The sequence below is a fragment of the Delphinus delphis genome, chromosome 11, assembly GCF_949987515.2.
Source record: "Delphinus delphis chromosome 11, mDelDel1.2, whole genome shotgun sequence".
Classification (NCBI taxonomy): Eukaryota; Metazoa; Chordata; class Mammalia; order Artiodactyla; family Delphinidae; genus Delphinus; species Delphinus delphis.
The window spans coordinates 100,571,317-100,590,261 of record NC_082693.1 but is presented as its reverse complement, the minus strand read 5'-3'; the positions used below and the strand labels follow the sequence as shown (position 1 = coordinate 100,590,261).

Genomic DNA, 18,945 nt, shown 5'->3' with positions numbered 1-18,945 from the left:
AAATGCCCGCTGTGCAAAATGCCAGCTAACTGATTTGAGTGGCCTCCCCGGAAAACGGCCGGGTTTTAATTTGGGTCTCTGGGACCCAGCTCCTGACGCGCGGGGAGGCTCACAGGAGAGGGGTGAGAACGCGGTTTTGGATGAGCAGACCCAGATTCAATTAGTAATCAGTTCTGACCTGCCGCTCCCGAAGGCTCCCAGAGCTAATGACCAGAGGGGAGGGGAGCGGGCCCGCACCTCCCCCTCCCTCCCTCCTGGCCGGGAAGAATCCGTCCATGTCAGCCCAGAAGGCGCTCTGGTCCATGTCAGCCCAGAAGGCGCTCTGGCCGCTTCTAGTTACAGGAGCTGCAGATGGGGATGCGGTGGCTTAGCCCAGCTCACCAGGGGTCAAGGCAGTCCACCGGCGACCCACTGGGCAGACAAGAGTCTAGGGTCAGTGGAGTGGCCTCGGAGCAGCTAGGCCTTTCCTCTCTGTAAAGACTGTTTCTGAGGATGGTCCCCAGAGGCAAGGACGTTAGCACTGCGCATGGACATCTGGCTGTCCAATCACACCCCGTCCGTGGGATGCCGATGGCTAGACGCTCTTAACAAGGACAGACAACAGCTTCTTAGAAACAGAACTGACGCCAGCACGGGTGCTTCCTTGCCCCAGATCCTCAAAAGGCACCAGCTGTCTCAGCATCCTTCCACTAGCCTCCAGCCCCCCCCCACGGCAGTCCTTTCCCACCATCTCCCAGGTGCCCCCGACATTCCCAGAGAGCCCTTCCGGGCGGGCAGCACAAGGCAGGTAGCACGTGGCCGAGGGGCCTGAGGGAAGCAAGGCAGGTCCCGGGGGCGGCCGGGTGGTCCTGGAGCCCCGTGCACCTCCAGGGTGCTTCTGGGCACCCCAAGCTCCGTGAGTGAGGCTCCCGCAGCCAGCTCAGCCCCAAAGGTGCACAGGACGTCGGGGCCTGGAGTGGTGAGGGCCGGGCCTGCTCCCTCGGGCCAAGAGCCCAGGCCCGTCCCTGACTCCTTCCCTGTCCTGCTGGAGGCCATGTGGGACTAGAGCTCCAGGCCCCGGGCCCCGAGCAGACTCACTGCCCCGGCCAGGTCCCCGGACAGTCCTGGACAGGCTCACTGGTGACATTGACCCGGGCCCCTGAATCAGCCCCATCCCCGAGGGGCCCTTCCTTGGGGGTCTTTCTCCCTTTGGGGGCTGCACTGGGATCCACCCGGCTTGTCAGAAAGCCTCTGCCTCAGGGATGATGTGTCCTCGCTCCTGATGCAGCCCTACCAGCACTGCTGGTGAGCCTCCCAGAGTGGCCGGGAGCTCACGATGCCCAGCCCTGTGCTCAGCACGCCCGTCACCTCTCCCGTGACCTTCGCCAGCACCGCCTGCAGCAGGCAAAGTGGTTCCCCCCACGTCCTAGGTCAGAGCAGGGGAGCTGGTGGGACTCCCTGGTGGAGGCAGCAGATTGAACCAGGGAGCTGGGCCCCCAGAGCCCGTGCAGAGGCTGTAGGGGAGGGGAGGGATCGACCAGAAGAGCTAGGGTCCAAGTCCAGCTCTGGGCGACCCTGTGCATCCCTGCCGCCCCCACGGGATGGACCGGCTGATACCTTGGACCCTCCACCTTGACCACGGTGACCGCGACTCCTCCAGCCGCCCCACACCCCTGCATGGGGCCATCCACCCCAAGGAGCCTGGACCAACACAGGCAGCTGCCAGCCAGGCCCACGGGAGCCCCCAGGCCGCCCAGAAGAGGGGTGTCCCCCCTGCTCTAGTCCTGGGACTGGGCAGGGTTCCGGCCTGGCTCCAACGCTGCCTCCCCCACTCGCCCGCTGGCCCCGCCCCAGACCCCTGCTGGGCCCCGTTGCGTCCAGCCTTGGGATGCCCAGGTCCCCTGCAGAGCACCCACGGCGTCTCCTGCACCAGGGGACGCGCCCACGTCGGTGCCCTAATGGAAGCCGCAGGGACTCCTCCCGCTTTGTAAAGGCGGCTTGTGGGTCTGTTTCTGAGGACGGTCCCCAAAGGTACCACCTCCCACAAGGTGCCTGAGCGTCAACTCAGCAAGACTGTTAACAGGACGTGTCTCGTCCCCGAGCCGGCTCAGCCTCAGTGGTGCCACCAGCCTACCCAACGGGCGCATCGCGTCGGCTGTCCTGGGAGCCTGTGGCGGCCCCGCTGCACGTCACGAAGCCTGGGGCACCTGCCACCTGCCAGACCCGCAGGCACCTCAGACAGAGACCACACGGGCATCAGGGTCATCTCGCTGGTGTCACCGCCTCCACCCCTCTGCCCGCAGCAAGCCTGACTGGCCAAGAAATGCCCTCTGGCCCCCTGGGCACCTGGCTCCCTGCCAGCCTCCACGCCCACGGCCAGCAGGCAGCCCTCAGGTGCACGACCGGCACCGCCGGGGGTGGCGGCCCTGTGCGGCCCAAGGCCTCGCCCAGCGAGCAGGGCGCCTCGGTGGAATGTCCTGGGGGCTGGAGGCATCTCGTGGACCCTGGGCACGCAGCCTCTTGTGGCCCCCGACGGCCGCCCGGGCCGGGGCTCTTACCGTCCACGCAGGCTGGCCTGGCTCTGGTGGTGCCCGCGATCTGCCCCTTCCTGCACGCGCAGCGAGCCGTCTGCCGGGCGATCGTCCTCCGCGGCTGGCTGCTGTCGCGGTCCAGCGTCACAATCTCACAGGTGCCGGCGGCCAGCTGACCTGCAAGAGAGGCACAGATAGGGCTGAGAGGACGCGCCTGGAGACCAGCCGTCCCAGCACCACACCGAGTGCCCACCTGGCGCCCGCCTGCAGAGGGACCCAGAGGGACATCTGAACCCTCCAGACGACGCTGTCAGACCCACCCTGCAAAAGCCAACGCACCGGGTCAGGCCAGCGCCCTCCACGCTTCTGCAGCATGGTTTTGGCAGCCTTGCCTGGGTGACAGGACGTTCAACGTGCCCCATCTCAGCCACTCCTGGAAGTGAAGGGCTGAGTCACAGGGGAAGGGCCCCCGGTCACGAGTCAGGACCTGGGCTGCACAGGGCTCCGTGACGGGAGGCCAGGCTGGCCTGGAGCGGCCTCGGTCTGTGTCTGGACCGGCCCAACCTGCCGAGAAGGAACCCGTCTCGTTTGCAGGTGATGACTCCATGGGTTTCACTGGCTTCCTCACCCCCCACGTGACTCCTAAATCCAGGGAGGGCACCACTGCTCTGAGGAGCTGAGGGGGCCAGCATCCCAGCAGAGGGACATGCCTGCCTGTAAACCAGGATGCTCTGAAGAGTCCAGACCAGAGACCAGACAGGCAGCGCCGGCTCTGGACGGCGGGTGCCGACGCGGGAAGCCTGGCCGCTGGCCCCAGGGAAGCTGCAGGTCCTCCCCGGGCCTGGCTGGTGCCCCACCGGTCATCCCCGAGCTGTGAGCCTAGATCTCTTGGTGACACCGGGTGGCCCCTCGGTGTGGCCACACGGCCACAGCCTCCACCGGGGCGTCCACTCGCTGCCTCACTTTCCTTCCCTCAGCAAACAATAAGCACCACTGTATGCCGCCCTCTGCGTTGGGCCCTGGGACCACAGTGCGAGAAAGCGGACGGTACTCTGCCCCTGAAGGTCCCTCCCAGCTCGAGGATACGGCCCCGTACAGATCCCAGCCCACCGCTACGCAGGGGGTCGGCAGGGAGAGAGGATGGGGGTGCCTGCTGCAGCTCCAACCAAGGGAACGACGAGGAGGTGACACCCAGGAGACAGTCCCCACGTGCAGGGGAGGAGGGTGGCAGTGTCCACCCCACAGAGGAAAAGCTGGCAGCTCCCTGGGGCTCCCAGGCAGCCGTTTCTTCAGCCCTGGGTGTCCTTCCTCATACACTGCTGTCACCCCTGGCCCCCTCCTCCAGGCAGCCCCCGGGTCCTCCAGGCGGCTCACTGCACAGGACTGCCCTGCCTTTTTGTCACTGATGTCACCTCTGGGTGCCCAGCCCGGCCTGGGGCCAGGCTGGCAGGATACAGTGCATGGAGTAGCCACCGGCTCCATCAGCCCAGAGCTGCCCAGGCCACCCTGACCCGGGGGAAGCCACGTCTGGGTGTGACCGACCCAAGAGGCAACGGGGTGTCTGCAGTGGGTACCAGACATGCCCGGCCCAGGGCCTGAAGGGAGCTGTGCACGGGGACCCCAAGCCAGCCGCCCAGACCCCGTCACGGACAGCTCACGGGAGACCCACACAGGTGTGGGAGGAAGGATGTGGGCCCCGGGCCCCTCCTCCTCGACCTGCTGGGACCCCCCTCCCCTTGCTGAGCAGAGCCTGTTCCATGGCCAACACCCCAGTGCCGCCTCCCTGAAGGCTTTAGCTGTGATTGAAGGTGCCCCCGTATATAATTTTACACGCAAAATTATATACTGCGCTAAGGAACCAGCAAAAATAGACAGACGCATAAATAACGAAGTAGATAAACAAATGCAGCAAAGGGAAGAGCGTCGTGGATAGCGAGCTGTGCGTTTCTGGTAACAACAGTGGTTAGAGCCTTAGAGACAGACGTGATTACGGGCAACCGTGCATCTGAGGGGGTCCAGGAGCTCATGGCAAAGATGCTGAGACTCGTGGGCTGGTCCGACTCTGCGACGTGCGGTCGGGCAGCTGCGTGGGTTCCGTCCCTGCTGTTATCTTAAGCTCTGCGTGTTGCCGTGGGGCTGCTCCGGCGCTCTCGGTCCTCGCTGCCGCCCACCCTGACCCCAGACACCTTTGGCTGACGTCAGTGGCCGGCAGAGGCCCGTCTCCTCGGAACCTGAGCCCCGGCCAGTAACTAACAAAGCAACTGACCGACCAGCCATGGGACCCCCTGACCCAGGCACACCGCGCCTCCGGAGCCTGGACCCTCGCTTGTAAGGGGGTGGCCGGGGGTCTGAGGGCTTCCACGTCCAGTGCACCTCTCACACGGCAGCCGTCAGCCTCACGTCGTCATCCCCCCAGGTGCCACGATTCTGGACCACGCCCCGTGGACCAGTGGCGCTGGGGTAGGGAAGGACAAGGCGGCCAAGGGCCCCCCAATTCCTCTGCATGTGCACCCACGTGGAGATGAGGCGGACAGCAGGTGTCCTGGACCGTAGCCAGTGCCCAGGGGCTGCCGTAACCCCCAGCACATTCACCCGTAGCCTGGCGGCTGCAAGTCTGAAATGGAGGCCGCGGCAGGGCCGGCTCTCTCAGGGTGGCCGTGGAGGGGGGGCCTTCCTGCCTCCCGTGGGTCCTGGTGGCCGTTTCTCGCCTGTAGCCACATCAGTCCCGTCGTCACAGACCTCCTGGTGTCTCCTCTTCTCACAAGGTCGCTGGTCATGTTGACTAGGGTTCACTTAGTGGCTTCATCTTAACTCAACTGCAGCTGCAAAGCCCCTATTTCCAAGTAAGGCCATCGTCCCAAGTAACAGGGTTGGGACCTGAATGTATCTTTCGGGGACACCATCAATCTATGAAAGGAAGAAAACCAACCTCTGCCTGGGAGTGTGGAAAAGCCGAAAGGGGACGAGCCAGCACCGGGGCGCACGGGCCCAGGCCATGCACGGCTCCGCGTGCCTTCGGGACACCACGGGTCCCGGTTCACGAATTTATTACCAGCTCACAGCCTAGGCGCCCAGCCCGGCCCCTCTCCATCCCTCCACACCGTGTTTCCTCGGCTGCCCTGGCCTCCCCTTCTGGGGTTTCCAGCCGTCAATTCTGTGTTGGGGGTTGGCTGTCTGCAGACTCGGGTCTCCTCCCGGGCTTTCATCCCAGGACCTTCACGTGGTCCTCGCCCTGTGCCGTGACCATCCTCCCCGGGCTGGGCTGGGTCTCGGATGTCGTCCCCGACCCCTGGAGGAGCTCATGGATAAACGCTCCCATCCCCGGCTGCCTCGCCCCCAGGCTCCACCACGCTGTCCTTAGCTCAGGCGCCCCGCACCTCTGACAAGGTTGGCAAACGGCAGTACGTGACCGGCTCCCATGGGCAGGTCCAGGGCTCCTGGAAGCAAGCAGCCAGGTGAAGGGCAAGGGGACGGGGACAGGGTGGCAGCGCATCACAGGGGCTCAGAATACAGGCTCAAGAGGTGCTCGGCGAGCTCGGAAGCGGCGGCGTCCCGAGACACCAGGTGGCTCTCCCCGCGGGTCACACAGCTGAACACGGAGTTCAGGCATGAGAGGGGTGGTCCACCCGCACCGTGAGGTGGCCTGGTGTCGAGGAGAAGACTGCCCGGCCCCGCCCACGCTGTCGGTTCTGCTCTGGGGGTCGACAGTGAACTTGGGCTGCGCAGTTAACACACAGTACTTAGAACTTGACCACGTGCTCGGAACTCACCGGACTCGCCATGGACTCAGCGGATCTCTCCTCCAAGGCACTGGTCTGTCCCTGTCTGCCCACACCTGACCTGGAGCTCCCAGGCCCCCCGCCAGCTGCCCAGGAACCCACAGCACCTCATTCAACCTGCATCCAAGTGTGGGGCACAGGGCAGGGGGGAGGACAGGCAGCCAGCTGGCCCTGGGCCCCCAGGGGACCACACTGGCCGCCTTAACTGGGGCTGACGTCCTGGACACCCCCTGTGGCACTCGGGGGGGGGGTCTTCTCAAGCCAGCTCCAGGCAGGCGCCCACCCTGCACTTGGAAACCTCTCTGTTCCACTCAGATTTCTGGTTTGTTGTGAAAATGTCACCACCTCGCACTTCAGCCCCGGTGTCCTCTGACCAGGCCGGCGGCTTCGTGACGACGGGTATCTCAGCCACAGGGCCGAAGGCCGGCCGGGACCCCCTGGGAGCCTACTGCCCCCAGGAATGACCCTCCCCAGGTCCCGCCGTGCCCGCCCTTCATCCCCCGCTCTGGAAGCTCGAGGAACCAGGGACCCCAGGGTCTGGGACAGCACCGCGGTTACAGCCGGGAGCACACGTGGGACACGGGCCTCCGAGAGGAGTGGGGAGGCCTGCAACGGGCCAGGCCAGTCCCCACACGCCTCCCGGTGGGCCCTCCTCCTCTGGGAGAGGGCAGCCAGGAAGATTCTAGAGTCTGGGCTCCCCCTTCCCTCCTTCCCTTGTCTCACCTCTGCTCTCTCTCTGTGTCACACACACAGACACACACACCAACACACAAGACGTGGTCGGCGTTTTCTTCGGGGGGGCGGGTGGGATTATAATTCTTATTGTCTTCCCCCAGGTATTTTTGTTACAAAGAACTTGTATTACTTTTAAAACCAGAAAGAAAAAAAAATGCTTCAAAAATAAAACAAACAAGAAATCACAATTCCTTCCCCAACAGCTGCTCCCACCATGCACGCAGCCCACACCTGACCACGTCCTCCTCTGCAGTGGGGACACAGGCTGGGCCTCCCTGCAGCTGCCCCCCCAGCCCAGCCTGGCGCCTGGACCCACAGGCCCTGCCGGGGCCCAGGGAGGAGAGTGTCCATGCGTGCACACGTGTGTGCCTGAGGGGTGATGGGCGGCTGCCATGAAGACGGAAAGAAACAAAACTCCAGGGAGTCTTCTTAGGAGAAAGGCAGCAACATAAGCATTTAACAAAAGCCAGATGCCGTAGAGAGACGTGTAAAAAAAGAAAGAGATGCTCACTTTCCCCCAGAGACAGGCCTGCAGCTTCTCACTAGACGGCGGAGGTCAGGGTGCGTGTGGGTGGTCACGCAAACCCCCGGTTCTATGGTCTGATTCTGTCCCCTGACACTTGTGGCAACGTCATTGCATGTAAACAGCTGGCCACGCTCCCCCTGGACGCTGTCACCTCTGCCTGCAGCTGGGGGTCCCGCAGGAGAGCAGGAAACACGCCCCAGGAGAGGTCAGGTCCATCACCTCTCACCCCCATCCTGGCCACCCGTTAGGAGGCAGCCTTGCCCAGCCGTGACCTACAGGGCTGGGATCTGCAGGGCCCCGTCCCTGCTGCTGGGACGGGGGAGGGCGCGTGCCACGCCTGCCTAGCTGGTGGTGGCTGAGCCCGCGGAGGGGAGCCTGGCTTGGGAGCGGACCCCCAAGGGGCTCACTGCCTCGCTGCCTCAGTGATTCAGGCCGCTGAATGTGCCCCAGGACCAGGGGCCGGGGGCTCCTACCACCCACGCAGCCCCAGAGGCTAGGAGTGCAGAGCTACCCCCAGCGACAGCACTGGTCCCTGAGGGGCCGGACCAGACGCGGTGGGGGGCCACACCACGCCCTCAACGCTTCCCCATCAAGGCAAGTACCACCACCGTCCCTGTTTCTACAGATTTTCCACAAGCGGCCCACAGAGGTTTCTGCCATGCCCGAGAGATCCTGACTGGGGGCCTGGGGCTCGGGGAAGGGGCCCCGTGGAAAGTTCCTGTGGAACACGCACCCTCCCGGTCCCCGGGCCGCCGCAGGCTGGGAGCGGAGGGCAGCTGCATCCCGAGTGCTCACGGGCACAGTCCCTGCTGCGACGCTTTGGCTGAGTCAAGCTTTGCCAAGTTTCATTTATTCCTTGAGCTGGACCAGGCAGGATGGCCGGACACCAGCCCCTCAGCATCCCCAGCACGGCCCCCAAACCAGGGCGGCCACCAGCCACACCCTGAGCAAGGTCACTGGAGGGGCTGAGGGGCCCCAACTCCTGCTCAGGCCTCATTTCTCAGTGGAGAGAACGGTCTGTAACCTGGGTGTAGGTCTCAGGAGGGCACGGTCCAGGCCCCCCCCCCCCGCCCCGGCGCCAGATGGATGGGATACCAAAGGATGGCTCTGGGCAGCCGGTGCCCCGTGGCTTCCCGGGTGGGAAGAGGCCCTGGGGCGACTCAGCTGGGCCTGGCCCTCAGGCAGCCCCCGCCCCGTTCCCGGGAAGGCACCACAGCCATTTAATCCCGTCTGTGCCGACATCCATCTGGGAGGAGGTCTGACAGAATAAAGGCACTCAGAGAGGATGGCATTAAGCAGTCACGAGTGTCAGCCCTGTGCCTGGATGAGGACGAAACCTGGGCAGCCCAGGAGGCCAGCAGGGCCTGAGGCCGGCACGGGGCCCGGAGCTGACCACAGGCTGGGTCACCTCCAGGCACACGCGTGACCAGGAAGATGGGGGCCCGGGCAGGTCCCCAACAGGAGGGAAAAGACCCAGATGAGAAGGCGGTTCTGCCCTCGGGGAGGGTCCAGGCCATGTAGGTGCGGACATGGAGATCCACACGGGGACCAGCAGGTGGGAGCCACAAGGCCTGTGGAGTTTGTGGTGGGAGGACCCGGGGGCCCCGGCTCGTCTCTGGCTGGGCCTGGGGCACCACACCGCACCTGTAAGCGGGGGGCCTGCACTCTGGTCGGAAGGGCTGCAGGCGTTCTGTCTCCCACAGAATGGGGTGTCTGGGGATGCACTTAGCATCTGCATGTGCCCCGTGGCCAGCGTGGGTCAGGGCCTTGCCGTGAGTGTCCTGGGCCTCACAGGGCCCTTTGGGAGACGGGCGATGGGTGGTGGTTACAGGGAAGCAGGTTTCAGTTTAAGCTCAAGGAGAACGCATGACAACAGCCGTGACCTAAACCAAACCCTCGTCCTCGTCACCTCCGGGTCCAGAACAAGCTGCTCCCAGCTAGGGACGCCCAGGACGCCTCTGAACGAGAGCAGGCTTCGTCCTGCGAGGCGTGGAGGGCGGTGAGATGCGCGGTTATGAAATCCTGCACCAGGACCTGCCAATCCTTGTGAAACCCAAGGAGGGCACTTGATAAAGTCAAGTCCCAGGCGCAGTACACGTGCTGTAAAACGCGCCCGCTGTTCGCGCGCGGGCCGTGCAGGCGCCCACCCAGGCAAACCCACTCCCCCCGACCTGCAGGGTATCCCGTCTCCCAGAAAGTCCCGCACGCCCTTCGCTGCTGATTCCTGCACCCCTGGCTGTGAGCCACCACTGGTCAGCTTTTGGGACAGGAGCCCGGGGGCTGCAGGACTTGGTCGGGGAGGACACAGCACAGGATGGCAGCTGCTGTGTACAATTGCTTTTAACCAGGATTTACGGTCCAGGACATTGTAACCCACCAGCCTAAATGACCTGGAGCTTCCTCCTCGTCCCGTGGCCCCGTGGTCCAGCCTGGACTGGCCCTGCTGTTCCTGCAGGTGAGGCCACACCAGTGATGGCAACACATCCAAGAGGTCCAGTGGGCCGACGTGGTAGACACACTCAAATCGCCCCCGGGGTAGGCAGGGGCCCTTGTTTTCTGGGCTGGGGGGTGGCCCACTGGCCTCAAGGTCTCAGATGGCCTTTCCACGTGTGTCCTGAGTACACGGGGGGCTGCCAGCTGGGGGGATGGAGCTGGGGTGGCGGGGTGTCCCCAGTTTGGAGCCAAGTGGCTGGCACCTAAACCCCTCCAGCAAACCTCTCCCCACTGGCCTCAACAGGACTTCCTGGGATGTTGGGTGTAGGTCGGGGTGCAAGACTGCTCCCCAACCCTCTCCCTCGAGGGACCAGGTCCCACCGCAGGGCCCGCCTGCCGCTTTGATTTGGGGTGTCATCCTGGACCTCACAGACACACAGGACGTGGAGCTGTTGCGCTCCTGAGCCGGGAGCTTCAGTTCCCACACCCCCCGGGCTGCAGAGAAGGGCTGCAGGGTCGGTCCTGGGCTGGCCCCTCGCCCCGGCAGATGCCTCCCCCCATAGATGGGCAGGGCAACTCCTCCCCCCGGAGAGGCCAGGGGCAGGCGGCTCCTCGCAGCAGAAATCAGACACCAGTGAGGACCAGACTCTCCAGTCCCACCAGTCCCGCCAGCGACCGAGGAGCACGCCGCCCTCGGTGGGACCTGTGTGGGGTGAGGGGCGCTCAGCGCCTAGACCCTAAAATGCCACCTGCCTTCACCCTCAGAGTGGACCTGTAAGGGTCCGCCTAGGCGGGAGAGGAAGACGCCAGCAATCGGCGTGTCACCGCGCGTCGCCGCGACAAACCAGAGAACACGGAGAGCCCCGCCTGGCACACGGGGATGTGGCCTTGGCCACTGGAAATCGTGGCGTGGATGGCCTCTCACGCCCCGGGACGCGTCCCTCCGCGGTGCGGGGTTTCTGTTCTGCATGCAGGGACCCCTTGTGCTGCGCTCTCATGGTCCTCACCATGTTCCTGGGACACCCCTTCGTCCACGGTCACCGCGAACGGGCATCCTCAGGACACACGTCCCTGAATCTGCGCTTGGCTCATTGCCAAAGTGTCGCACAATGAGAAAATACTATTAGCACCATCAGGAGGAGGGAAGAGTTAAGGAATCACTAGGGGTAACGGGGGGGGGAGCTGGTGACAGCGGGGAGTGGGCGGCAGTGTGGATGCCACTGTCACTGCCGCCGGTTGGAGACGGTGGTGGGAGGAGGACCTCACCTCATGCTCTCTAGCGTACGTGGAACATGTCACCATGGATTTAAACAGCACTGGACGAAAACAGAGCTCAAGGAGGGAGCGAGGCAGCTCCGGTAACCCAGGCAAAGGCGCACGCGGACTCTGAGTCATCCAAGGAGATGACTATCCCTACTGCCTTTACTGTGGGTTAAACTCACCAGCCAGTTCGGCCCGAGGCCAAGAGACAAGGTAAAGGGGAGGCGGACGGGCGGGGGGGACGGAGCAGCTCCCAGGCTGAAGGCCTCAGAGGGAGGGGGGAGGCTGGGAGACTCCCCACACCCGGTTCTGTGTCTCTGCGGTCAGGACACCCACAGGAGTGCTCAGGACACCCCCTGCGGAGCCCTGCCCCGACGTCCTTAGAAGGACTTCAAGGACTGCAAGACGGCTGTAGCTGCACCTGTAGCTCCCGTTTGCAAAGGGCTTTCTTCACCTGCCCCTCAGCCACGAGCCCCCCACTTCCCAGCTGCGACTCTGAGCTGCCCGCTGCCCCGGCCCAGCACTCCCCTCTCCTGCTGCCCTTGGAACCCGGCTCCAGCCCCCACTCGCACTAGTCCTGCCCCCAAACCACAGGCTGCAGCCCTCCGTCTTCAGCCCAGGGGTGATGGGGGGGCCAGGGCCCTGACGTCAGCAGGAGGCAGCGCGGAGTGCAGAAGCCCCGGCCTCCTCATCCACAGCCCGTCTCTCCTGGACAAAGCGAGAGCCACTTTCGAGCTGAAGCTAACTGCCGGGGCCCTGGACTCTCTAACTAGGGCAGCCATGTTTAGTTCCACCCCTAACTAGACAGACGTTAGCGTGAGGGTTCAAAAGACCAGAAAAGAACACCTTTTACAATCAGACGGAGCATCACAGTCTCGATATCTGAGTTACACTGAAATCCAGTTTGTGGTGAAAGCCGAGTGTGGCATTCCGGATCGCCGTTCACCTTCCACTTAAACACGCGTGGCCTGTCCCCAAGTCCAGGTCCCTGTGGAAGGGTGTGGAGACCAGCCAAGGGTGATCTCTGCACGGGCTGGGGGTGTGAGGGAGACAGAGAAATCAAGGGAAACCGGCGCCTCACAGAAGGCCCCTCCCGGGGCCCGGCACAGGGGACCAGCCCCGGCCGCTCTGCGGCTCAGGCCTCGACGGGGCGGTGGCCCGACCCGTTAAGCTGCGGCGCCGTCCCTGACCTTTTGGGCGGCAGGACTGGGTCCCTGGAGTCAAGGTCCCCCCAACAGCAACCCTGCCTGGTGATGCCTCACGGGCACCCTGTCTGGAGGGACCGGGGAGGGGAGCTGAACTTGGGATAATCGAGAGGGGCAGGTCACCTTCGCAGATAGATGGTCCTCACGGCTCAGAGCATGGCACCCGCCTTCTCCCAACTTAAAGACAAGCCTTTGAACGCACCCTGCTCCGTAAGCTAGCCCCTGGCTGTCCCCAACGACACGACTGTGAAATAGAATTATGGCCTGCCCAGCAAAGTCACAGATCTTCTCATGCAAACCTCCCAGAATCCAGCTGGCTGGTCCCAGCCTGCTCCTGCCCTGTCACCGCCATTCCTGTCCACGGTCGTGCCCTCTCCTACCCTGGGCTGTCCCGTTCTCCCACCCGGGCCACGTCCTCCTCCCAAGCCCAGAAGCAGGATGGGCTGGGAGGAGAGGGGCAGGGGGCAGCCCCCTGCCACGGCCGGGCGCCCCCTCTGGAACCTTGCCCCTGCCCACTGCCTGGCTCGTCCCGCAGCCTCCTGTAAGTCTGCAGACGTGGGAAGGGTCCCAGGAAAGCACGGGGGAGAGAGGAGAGAGTCCGCTTGTGGCCACCAGCTCAGCGAGAGGCCTCTGCTTAGAGACGCCCGCCCAGCAGGCCCTTCCGAGAGAGGCTCGCCTGGGCTATCTGAGAGCCTGGCTTTTTATCTGGATAAGAGCAGGTGGAGGGAACTGTGATAAAAAGGAAAAGAATAATGGCTGTGATTACGGCAATGGAGCAGGCTTTCCAGGGTCTCTTGGAACCGAGATCAAAGCCTCTCTAGTTAAGTTCCCTGCAGCGGCTCCACTGCAGCCTTAACATCAAATTAGCGTCCCGCCCCCTTGGCCGAGCGCCCCTTTCCCCTCCTCCCCAGGCTCACCCAGGCTGCACAGAGAAAGCTGCAGGGTGGGCCGCAGAGATGCCAGGTGACCTGAGCTAGCAGAAGCCACCACGTGGCGGTCGGGGACCTCCCCCTGCTGTCACTGCCACTGTCATCAACCCACGGAGGGCAGGGCAGTGCCCAGAGGCGGGACGCTCGTCCTTGAGATGTGAGATTTCAGAGCTGGCTGCCAACTGAGCTTCAAGTTGGAAACGCAGGGACAGATCAAGAGCCCCTGAAACACCCTCTGCCGCCGGCACCTGGGGAGACACACGCCTCCCGCGAGGAGCAGCTGTTTGTGGCCGGTTCTGGGCCCTCAGTCTGGGGAGGGGAAGGTCATGAGAGGCGGCCCAGGCCAGGCTTGCAGAGGGCAGAGGGGTCTGGGGTTGCGTGTTACCTTGTGGGGCTGTGCGCCCTGGAGAAGGCTGGACGGGGACAGATTCCTCAGGACACACAGGCCCAGAGCTGCCCCTCCACCTGCCCGGCATCACCCACCATCCCTGGGCCCCTGGCCTGTCCTCCCTGGTACCTGATGTCAGAGCCTGGCTACTCTGGGCTGTGCCCCCTCCCCCGCTCAGGTCCACAAGGGCTCCTCCCCACTCATGCCCTCAGACCCCCACTGAAAGGACACCTGTTGGGGTGCACCGGGCCACCGCACCTTTCAGTCCTTTTCCTCTAGCTGGGAGGGATGGGGCCAGTGAGGATGCTGGTGGCCACGCGGATCACCCCCCAAGTTAGCGCAGTCCCGCTGCCTCCCCAGACTCCACAGAGGGGCGAGGCCTGCAGGGTCGGGGCTGGACAGCTCCGCCCGGGAGGCCCTGTGACCTCTCCATCTGGAGGGGACCATCCGAACCTGGACCACAGCGGCCTGGCCTTGCTGTCGGGGACCCTGGGCCTCTCGGGCGGGTCCTCGTCCTCTGTGCCCTGGTCTGCACGCTGAGCCAGGGAGACCCCAATCTCTCCACTCCGTGCTGCCCTGCGAGCCTGCAGGGCCCAGGCGGGGTCGCCAGCCTTGTCAGTCAAGGCCCCCCTGCTCTGCAGAACCAACCCAGGCCTCCAGAATCCCTGTCGGTGACTCCACCCAGGCCCACCTCTGCCTGGAGCTGCACGGCCAGCATCCCAGAGGCCGTGTCCTCTCTGCTGTGGTCACAGGGGGAACAGACTCACCACTGCAGCCAACCCCGTACCGGCCACAAACCAGGGCGGATCCCCCAGCAGCGGGTGCCCAGGCCCCTCCTGACCAGAGAACTCGCCAGGCTCTGCCAGCACCCAGCACAGGGTGAGGGCTCCAGAGAGGGGTCTACCACACACCCCTGGGTGCAACCGCCCCCAGGATGGTACACAGAGCTGGGGGCGGAGAGGCTGCACCCCGACTCGGAGCGCCGGCCACTGTCCCTCTACACGTCGCTACGTGCTCTGTGACATCACCACACGCCGGGACAGCCTGAAGGTGTGAGATTTCCCCGGGGCCTCTCACTGGGGGAGCGGGAAAGAGGCTCGGGTCCCCGCACAGAGTCCAGTCCATTCACCGTGCGGTGGGCGCAGCTCCGAGGAGCCGGGCAGGGCTGGGTAACGAGGCCGTAAGGGGCTGTGGCCTGCGGGGCTTTGTCTGACCGCACGGCTCAGGGTCCCGGCGTGGTCGCAAGGATAGTGTCAGGCGAGGGAGCCCGGGGCCAGCTGGCCAGTGAACACGGCCCACACAGCCCCCCCTCTGGGCTTTGTTGGGGACGTCAGAGGAACAGGGACCCCACGTCTGGGTCCTGGAGGGCTCCCTCCCTGCCTAGGCGGCCTTTCCAGGCCCGTTCCCTCCTGGAAACGCAGGGGGTGGGGGGACGGCCAGCCCCGCCCATAAGGGGGACGGTGCCGGGATGCTGCTGCCCACCGGGAGCCACACACCTCTGCTGGGTGCCCACCTGCCAGGCGCCCGAGGCTGCGGCTTCACCCCCGCCCCGGCGGCAGAGGGGCCAAGACCCCAGAGGCGGCCGACGGCGCCCTGGCAGGTCTCATCCACAGCAGCTGGGCTCACCTGACCTTCAGGAGCCCTGTCGGGGAGCAAAGCGGGGTGCAGACCCTCCCCGGGTGTCCCTGACGGCGAGCGCACGACCCCTCGGTGTCCCAAGCACCGCCCCGACGCCGCAGGGCTCCGGTCCTCCCCGACCCCTCCCACAGCCTGCCGCCGGCAGTGCCTCAATCTCTCAGCGAGGGGGAAGCGGGCCCTCGGGCCGGCTGCGTGGCTCCGGGCTGAAGAGCAAGGAGCCGAGGGCGCCCGCCCCAGCAGACGGCACTGCCCGCCCCGTGCTGGGCGCTGGGCCCGGGCCTGCTCCTGCACTGACGCGCGGGCGTGTATGACGCGCCAGTGAGGCGGACAGAATGCTTTTATTGTTCTCCCCGAGGCAGCAAGCGCTGCCCCGAAACGGCCCTCACGGAGCCCCGGCCCGTCCAGCTGGCTCCCCGCCAGCGGCCCCGCGACAGTGTCTGTGAATGAGGCGAGCGTGGCTGGAGGCTCCGCGGCCCGGGGCCCGGCCCGAGCGCACTGGAACGCTGTTAGCACAACTCTGTGGACACGGGGTGATTATGCTGCGGTTTACGACTTCGCAAAAGTCAACAAAAGGCAGCCGGCGTCGCCCTGCTCCGCGCCCGGCGGGCCTGCGCCAGAGATGCCAGAAAACCGGGCACACCCTTGCTCCGGGCCCCGTGCGCCCCAGACCTCGCCCGCTCCAGCCCGCATGGCACCCTGTGCTGCTCAGAGCCACGGCCTGGAGACGGGCCCTGGGCAGCAGCCTCCCTCAGCTAGAAAGAGCCCAGCGCCGTCCTGCCAGCTGAGGCCCTGTTGGAGAATCTGGCATCTGCTGGGTCAGCAGCACAGAGGAGACCCTGGGTCGGCCTCCCAGGCTCCTGCCCCCATCCCCACCCCGACCCCCAGGCACCTGGAGCCCAGAGGAGTCACCGGGTCGTGGTGGGCCATCTCCTGGATGGGGCACGGTGTCCACGCGGGGCCAGTCCAGACCTTCCCTTGTGAGCAGGGGCCACCCCTGCCCTGCACGTCTGGGACCCTCCTGGCCCAGTTCTCAGTCTCATGACCCAGCATCACTGTTAGCAGTGACACCCCTGGTGACCAGAAATGTCCCTGGCAGGCGACGGGAGGAGGGGCCATTTGGGCCATGACGTCCCCGAAGGGCTGTCTGCCCCCTCCCGTCGGGTGGCTTGAACCCAGGGCTTCTGCCCGGGGCAAGGTGGATGTTTGGGGGGGCGGTCCTATGCTCTGAAGGGTGTCCCCCACCCCTGGGCTTCCCCGAGACGTGGAGACCAGACATGACTCCAAGACCAGCCAGATTCCCCGGGGCCAGAACCACCGATGAGAACCCGACTTGGAACCAAACCATGACCCTGCTTTTTCAAAGACACTCATTTCAATCTGAAGGGAGTTCATCTGACCTTCAGACCATTACTGGGCCCTGGGGATGCAGGATGGGCCAGGGCCAAGGGGCTGGGTGCCGGCAGGAGGGGGTGGGGCAGGGGGCCGAGCCGAGCTGCTGGGCCTCAGTCGTCGGCACCGGGCTCCACGTGCTGCCTGAGCTGCGAGAAGGGCCGAGAGGTGGGCTGCTCCCAGCTGCCTTTCAGGATGTGCGGGAACTGACCCCCACAAGATGACAGTGATGGTGGAGAAAACCTGCTTTCCCTTCACGAGGGGACTCAAAGGCTTCGGTGTCCCGGGGTTGGGGCCGAGTGCCCTGAGGCTGAGGGCGTCAGGGCAGAGCCCTCGGCTGGGACAGCTGAGGCAGAGGCCACTGTCGGGGAGCCAGCCCGGGACCCCGTCAACGCCCCGTGGCCACCAGTCCCGAGCGTTTCCTCTTCCAGGAGGGGCACCTGCAGGCCAGGCTGGCAGGGACGAGCCCCCCTTCCCAAGGTGCTGGGAGCCCTGTGCAGACCCTCGGTTGCCGCTTCCCTGCACCTTATCTCAGGAGAGGGCGCCCCTCGGTAGCGTCCCCGATGGACGAGGACACGTGTGGCCGTCAGCTGGGCACGGGGAGCCCTCTGCCTTCCCTGGCCTCCAGCACCAGGGGGACAGAAGGTGGCCCAGGCAGGGCGTGGGGACAGTGGCTTGGCCTCCAGTGGGCCCAGCCCTCCAGAGGGGGCAGCCTGGGGGTATCTGTCCCCACACCCTTCGCCCGCCTACAAGGGAGGACACAGGGCTGGCACCTGCAGCTCGTCCGGCTTGGACGGGACATCTGGGGACAGACCTCTCACCTGTATCGGCAGAAGGCCTGGGGAGGTTTCCTGGGCTGCAGAGGGGACCAGGCCCCATCCCGCCCTCCCTGGCTGACCGGCTTCCTGGCTGGGGCACCTGAAGGAGGCTGATGGCCTTGGTGGCTGTAGGCAAGGAGCCGTCCCCTGGGCGGGGGCCGGGTGGGCAGTGGAGGCCGAGGGGGGTTCCACGCTGACACCCCAGCAGCCGGGGGCCCGGTGGGGTAGCGACCACCCTGCCTGGCACCCCGATAATCCTCGCCTGGGTGGATGTGAAGTGGAACATGGTAACCTGCGCTAACAAGTGCCCCTCCCCGTCGTCCCAGCTGGGTGTTACCTCCCAGGCCGACCTTGACCCCTCTGACCCTGCCAGGACCTTCAGGGCAGACCGAGCCAGGTGGCAGTCACTTCCTGTCCCCGTGCCCATCCCAGTAAAGCCTCCGGGACCACAGGCTCCGGCCTGGCCGAGGTGCCCACCGTCTCAGAGCCTTGGTTTCCCAGCCTGGGCTCAGTGGGCAGCCTCCCTACCCTGCACCCCATGGGGTCCCTCAGGCGCCCCCTCTGTCACCTGCAGCCTCCTCGCCAGTTAGAGTGGGACAGGGCTGGCCTCTGGGGTCCTGCCTCAGCAAGACCCAGGGTGTGGTCCTCCCAGGTGGGATAAGCCAGGTGGGATAAGCCCAGGCAGAGGGTCTCAGACAACAGAGACGGAATTCTGATTCTGCGGCTTTACTCCCGAGGGTAAGATAGCACCTCTGTGAGCTCGTGGAGAGTGGGGTGGGACACCTAGCGGGCCGGCTATCCTAACCATCTCAGGGGACACCGTCAGCAGCGCCACGGGGACACAGGGCAGCCCCTGGCCCAGCCCGCGCTGACAAAGGTAGACAAAGGCCATTTCACCCGCCCTGGGGCACACGGAAGCCGCCTCTGCCTGGGACTGCCAGCTGCGCGGCATGAGCCCACTGCAGGACCGGGTGATGGAGACTGTCCCGACGGCCCTGCCGCCCACGGCCCCATCTCGGGAGGCCTCGGGCTCGGGAGACCCAGGGTGGTTCCGAAGAGCCCAACCACAGTCTGACTGGCTCTGGTGCGCTTTATTAGGCAGGCGCGGTGGAGCCCAGGCCAGGGTGCTGATTGCAAAGTCCTGTTTCCCCGTTTCAGGGTGCATCGTTGTGGATTGCAGGAAGCGCAGGGTTGGTGGGGTCGCCGCCTCAGAGGGCTGGCTGGTGCTGTCTGCGCCGAAGGAGCTTAGCCCCACGCCCTAAAACGCAGACGGGAGCCCTGGGGAAAACCAGTCCCCGACGAAGGAGCACAGGTGACCCTGTGGAGGAAAGATCG

At 65.2% G+C, this 18,945-nt stretch overlaps 1 protein-coding gene across 3 annotated transcripts in view; it reads right to left on the bottom strand.

Annotated features, from left to right (window-relative positions):
• TAFA5 (TAFA chemokine like family member 5) overlaps positions 1-18,945 on the bottom strand; it is a 192,281-nt gene that overhangs the window by 67,555 nt on the left and 105,781 nt on the right. For 2 of the 3 annotated variants that reach the window (XM_060024017.1, XM_060024018.1), the window contains exon 2: positions 2,538-2,687. In XM_060024017.1, coding sequence (XP_059880000.1) covers positions 2,538-2,687 — 150 coding nt within the window. Of the gene's footprint in view, positions 1-2,537; positions 2,688-2,830; positions 2,940-18,945 lie in introns of those variants that run through there. The other variant, XM_060024019.1, reaches the window with a different exon arrangement.